At 46.5% G+C, this 6,226-nt stretch overlaps 1 protein-coding gene across 1 annotated transcript in view; it reads right to left on the reverse strand.

Annotated features, from left to right (window-relative positions):
• LOC121307153 (complement C1q-like protein 4) overlaps window positions 1–3,715 on the reverse strand; it is a 28,744-nt gene extending 25,029 nt beyond the window's left edge. The window contains exon 1 of the mRNA XM_041239290.1: window positions 2,093–3,715. Within this exon, the coding sequence (XP_041095224.1) occupies window positions 2,093–2,647 (555 nt within the window). The 5' untranslated portion in view covers window positions 2,648–3,715. The remainder of the gene's footprint in view (window positions 1–2,092) is intronic.
• Between the last annotated feature and the right edge of the window lie 2,511 nt (window positions 3,716–6,226).

Here is a 6,226-nt window from a genome sequence, read left to right on the forward strand (position 1 = left end):
ACCATTGCATCCTATTCTATAATGTGGGTTATATTGTATTGTGAATATTTCAATACTGTACAGCTTTCAAACCGAGTTTAAAGTTATAAGTGTAAAAAGTTGTCAGGATGTTAACAATGATGAGAAAAATGACAGGTACGTTATTTAAAGCAACAGGTGGGGATGTTCAGCGCTGTATTTTTTGGAATCTGCTACTTACTCTTAAGGGGGGTGGAAATCAGTTGTATTCTTCAAAAAGTAGGAGTTATTTAAAGATTTAAAAAAATATGCCCCCTGTTAAAAACATGTGCATATTGTGATCTGTGCATGAAACAGGCGTTAGAATACAGGCAACCTCATACGAATATGAATTTCAAGGGACCAGCTACAAAATGTGTCTTATCAGTAATTCTGAACCCAACTCCTACCCTGAACATAAACCCTCGCCCCCTCTGAACCCAGCCCCCCCTGAACTCAAGCCCTCCCCTCTGAACCCAACCCCTCCCCTCAACATAAACTCTCACCCCCTCTGAACCCAGCCCCTCCTCCTGAACATAAACCCTCACCCCCTTTGAACCCCTCCCCTCTGAACCCAACCCGTCCCTCTAAACTCAACCCCTACCCTCTGAACCCAACCCCTCCCCTGAATATAAACCCTCGCCCCCTCTGAAACCAACCCCTCCTTTGAATTTAACCGCTCCCCTCTGAACCCAACCCCTCCCCCTGAACTTAACCCCTCCCCTCTGAACACAACCCCTACCGTGAACTCAACCCCTCCCCCTGAACTCAACCCCTCCCCTGAACACAACCCCTCCCCTGAACTCAACCCCTTTCACTTCCTAGGTTCCATTTCAGCTCAGCAGAGTGTACAATTACTGTACCCCCGTTTTCTCCCCAGTTTAGAATATCCAGTTATGTTCCCTCATTGCATCAATCTCCACACAGCTCAGGAGAAGTGAAGGTCAGCCAATCACTGCTTTACATCCAGGAGCTCCGCAGCGTGGGTGAGCTACTGCCTCCTGGAGGACAAAGGCCAGCCCTGCAGCTGTCTGCTTGAGCTCACCTGGCCAGTAGGATGCACTGCAGTGAGGTCAGGAGAAACCCGCGCCCCCCTGACTGTGTGACTCTCCCTGCCCACCACACAGCTGTGCCTTTACCAGGGGAGACTCTCTGGGACCCCTGCGCCCCCTGACTGTGTGACTCTCCCTGCCCACCACACAGCTGTGCCTTTACCAGGGGAGACTCTCTGGGACTGCGCTCCCCTGACTGTGTGACTCTCCCTGCCCACCACACAGCTGTGCCTTTACCAGGGGAGACTCTCTGGGACCCCTGCGCCCCCTGACTGTGTGACTCTTCCTGCCCACCAGACAGCTGTGCCTTTACCAGGGGAGACTCTCTGGGACCCCTGCTGTGTGACTCCCCTGACTGTGCTCCCCCCTGCACACCACGCGGCTGTGCCTTTACCAGGGGAGACCCTCTGGGACCCCTGCGCCCCCTGACTGTGTGACTCTCCCTTCCCACCACACGCCGTGCCTTTACCAGGGGAGACTCTCTGGGACCCCTGCACTCCCCTGACTGTGACTCCCCATGCAAACCACACGGCCATGCCTTTTCCAGGGGAAACCCTCAGGGATCCCTGTGATCCCCTGACTGTGTGACTCACCCTGCACACCACGCAGCTGTGCCTTTACCAGGGGAGACTCTCTGGGACCCCTGCGCTCCCCTGACTGTGTGACTCCCCTCTGTGCCTTTACCAGGGGAGACTCTCTGGGATCCCTGCACTCCCCTGACTGTGTGACTCTCCTTGCCCACCAGACAGCTGTGCCTTTACCAGGGGAGACTCTCTGGGACCCCCAATCAATTCAATACAAAAATACAAGTTTACTATAAAAACCTGCAAGAGAAGTGAATTGAAACAACAGATTTATAAAGTGATGACCTTCATACAACATGAAGCACTAACTCAGAAACACTGACAGAAACAGAATACATTGAATGCTTTTGAATCAAGACATTGAAAAATAAAAAAAATAAAAATCCATTGAATGTATTGGTTTCTTTTCAGTATTCCTAAATGTAGCACTATTGTAGTTACAGATGATGAAACACTAACCTGTCCGTTCTTCTTCAGATCAGCCCACATGCTGGTCCCGTCTCCCCCTCTCATCAACACATGGTAGGTGAAGTAATAGATTCCGGGCAGGGGGCAGGTAAACTTGCCAGTGGAGGGCTCATAGTAGTTCCCCACGTTGGTCACCACATCATCGAACTTGAGCACTTCGTTGCCTTCATGGGGTTTCCTCAGCCCAGCGTAGAAGGCTATCTTGGGGCTGTAGAAGGGAGCGATGTATCCTCCAGGGCCCGGGCCAGGAGGCCCTGGCGGACCAGGCTTTCCCGGCTCTCCGGGGGGGCCCCGAGGGCCTGGGGGGCCCGGAGGACCTGGGGGGCCCCTGAACCCCGACTTGCCCCTGCGTGGGTGCTCCTTCCCGCCTTCCAGGAATGGCGGAGGGGAGACTGCGGCGAGTTCCTGGCTGGCCTCAGCCGAGCTCAGCGTAGTGTAGGGGTCACAGACCATACGGCAGCTCCCCAGCATCTCGTAGTGACTTCCCGAGCCCGTCTTGGAGCTGTGCACCAGGAGAGGAATGGCGATCAGAAGGACCAGGATCATGGCCACTCCGATGGCCGCACCAATCACCCTTTTCCGTCGGGTCAAGCGCGAGGCAGCCAGGGCCAGGAAATCGTCGTCGCTTTTGGACGTAATGGTGCCGGCTCTGAGCTGCAGGGTGGAGAATCACACACTGACCCTCTGAGCTGCAGGGTGGAGAATCACACACTGGCCCTCCGAGACACAGGGGCAGGGAGGGAGGCTGACCCTGAGGGGATTGCACAGTGCTTCTTATCCCTGGGGTTTTATTGTTGGGTTGAGTCGAGGGATTTCCCAGTAATAGTGTTTTATGACAGAGATATTGAGTCAGGCTGACGTGTATCTTGGTTGTTTGATTGTTTGATTGAATGATTTTTGTTATTTTCTTCTGATTAGATCCAGTGTTTTAGTCTTCGATTTCTTTTTCAGCGTTGTTTTAAAAAAAAATAATGAAATTCTTTGTAAATATTTTAAATATTTCCCATAGTGTTAGTTCCTTTTTTTTGCTTGTAGTCTGTGTCTCTTCTGGGGTGTGTTCAACAACTTCACAGGAATGGTCAGTGTGTATGAGCTTTAGAAAACACACACAGCCACAAAACCAAAAAGCAACAATTCAAAACCAATTCCTTCAATAAAGAAATGCATGGATTCACTGACTGAAGGAGTTTCGTGTCTTTTTTTTTGTAGGATTTTTGAAATAAAATCTGAAAACATCAATCATTTATGAATAAAAGAGAAGTCAGAAATATACGTCTAAACGTCTTTCCTGTTTCTTTCAGAAATTCCCCATTTTTTATTTGTAAGATTGAAGGTTTTTTTTTTGCTTCTGCTGTTTTATTTTGTTTTCGGAAAGTCAGTTTGCCTCAGAATAACGGTTCAGAAATATCTGTTTGCTCTTTTTTGCCAGAAGAAAAAAAAACGATAATTCATTAAAGAAACACTTTCATTTTTTTGTTCCTTGTGTAATAAATGTAGTTGTTTTAATTGAAGATGTTGTTCTTCCTCTTAGTCTCCTCTTCTATTGTCAATTAAAACAAAATCTAAAAGTCAACTGAAATAGAAGTTCTTTCTTTCTTTCTTTCTGACTGTAGAGCTTCTTGTGCGTTACATTTAAATAAATAGAACAAGTAAACCAATAAACAAATGAATAAATAGACAAATATATGCGTTAATCACTTTTTTTCTTTTCGCCTTTCCTGGTTTCTCTGTCCGCTCTTCTCTCTCAGACCTCTTCTGGTGTCAGTTAAGACAGAAGCTCTTTTTCACTTTCCTCAATCAGTCGATTGGATGGTTCTCTCTCGCTTGCTCTGTGTGTGCTGGAGCTCCGCTCTCTCTGGCTGCTGGGGCAGGTGTGTGTGAATCAGAGAGAGAGAGAGAGAGAGAGAGAGAGAGAGAGAGAGAGAGAGAGAGAAGGAGGGGGAGAGGGAGGGAAGAAGTGAGAGAGAAGGAAAGGAACTTTTCAAATACATGCAGGCTCTGTGATATGTGTTTAAGTAAATGAGTACATGCAAAGGGATAATAGACGTATATACGCAGATATAGGAGTCAAGGAATAAGAGTGGCTGTAAAGTACATTCTATTCAAGGGACAAGTTTAGACAGAGAAAGAGAGGAGAAACATTTAAAATGTGTTTATTTTTTCAATAAATTAATAGACGCTCATTGACAAGATATGTAAGTATATGCTATTTAAGAGTGCCGAGGGATAGAAAGGAGAGACATGTTCATTATTCTTCAAATAAATTTATCATAGTGGTCACTGTGCAGCAAAATATCTTTAAAGAATGGGTAAGCCTATGGTGGGAAGGGACTGTGTAGGTAGGCTGCAGCAATGAGACCCATTGAGTGACCGAGAGAGTGGAGGGAGAGGAGAGAAGAGAGAGAGGATGAATTGCATTTCTACTCTCTCTCCCCTCCAGGCTTCAATGTCTCATCTCATATCCATTCCAACATGACTCCATCCTCATTAGTATTGAAATGAGATGAACTAGAGTGGACAAGCCTCTCTCTCTCATTCTCTTTCTCTAACCCATTCCCTCCTCTGCCATCCGCTCACCCCTTTTCCCCTTAGGCTCTATCAATTCTCTCTTTATCAATCTCTGTGCATCCATCTCGTCCATTCTCTCTTCCATCATAGCATTTTCACCTGCTCTCAACGTTTCTGTCCTCCCCCTCTCTCTGCCTTTCTCCCTCTCCCTTATCCTGTCTCCCTCTGTTTTCCTTTCCCTTCCCTCTCCTGTTCTGTCTCTATCTCCCTATCCCTCACTCCTATTCACTGTCTCCTTTCACACCTTACTCACCATCTCATCATCCATCTCTTCCCTTTCTCCCAGTCTCTCAGTGCCAGAAGGGGGTTAACCGCTGAAAGCTGCTTCCAATTAAAATCCCCGCTCTGTGGTCTGGTGAAAGCACAATTCCCTGAGCGCCCAGTTCAATAGCAGCCTAACGAGCGCTCGCTCACACATACACACAAGACAGACCGCAACAAAGCAGTGCGTGCACGTTCAAAAAATACATTCGTTAAAACATAAACCTCTAAAAAAGAAAATATATAAACACCTTGACATGACAAGAAGAGTTGCATTGCCCTCAGCTTCACATACCCCGAAGCAAGAAATAATATTTAATAAAGCACAGCTTTCTGGTGAATTGCATTAGTGATGGACAGCTATCTAACACTCTGTCTGTCTGCCTGTATTATTAATTTGATTTATTTATTATAAAATGGATCTGAGATTTCCTTTAACCTGATTGGTCACTACGAGGGCTCTGATAAAGGACCTCGAATGTTATCTTTCAAACTATGTTTAATCGCTGTTCCAAATCAATCAGCCCTGAAAAGGCAGTATTCATATATTTGACCTTTTTCTGCTTCTTGAAAGAAAATCTCCATTCTTGTACACGCCCTCTGATGTTGTTTGTCAATGTAGACTGTTCTGCTTCTTCACTGCTCTATCTATCTATTTAAATGTAGTACTGTATAGAAATTAGAAATTGAAATCAAACAGCTGGACTCAGTCTGATTAATTTCAGCAATTTAAGCATATCACAGTAACAACACAGGCACGTCACATCTCTTCTATAGCCAGGAGAAGGAGGCTTTGACTTTATGCAGGGTGCTGTTTGATGGGGGGGTTTCTCCAGAAAAATGATTCGAATGGTAAGGCTGTATAGGGATCCATGGTTGTTTTCCTCCATCCTTTTCCTCTCAATATACACCAAAAATGATTTACTGAGTTACTGTAACTTCACAATCTATAGGTTTAAATATTATAATTGTGCAAAACAAGCTTAAAGTAAAACCAATATTGAAAATATAAGAAATAAATAATTTACAGTAGGGGTCTGAAGGACTCACCCTGCACACCACATAGGGGCATGGGTGGTGTGCAGGGCTGCACAGAGATAGGAAGGCACGACTTTGACTGTGTGGTGTGCAGGGCTGAGTCACACAGATAGGGGAGAGCAGGGGTCTCCGAGGGTCTCCCCTAGTAAAGACAAGACTGTGGTGTGCAGGGCTGAGTCACACAGATAGGGGAGCGCAGGGCTCCCCGAGGGTCTCCCCTGGTAAAGACACGACTGTGGTGTGCAGGGTGAGTCACAC

The sequence above is a fragment of the Polyodon spathula genome, chromosome 53 (genome assembly GCF_017654505.1).
Source record: "Polyodon spathula isolate WHYD16114869_AA chromosome 53, ASM1765450v1, whole genome shotgun sequence".
Lineage (NCBI taxonomy): Eukaryota > Metazoa > Chordata > Actinopteri > Acipenseriformes > Polyodontidae > Polyodon > Polyodon spathula.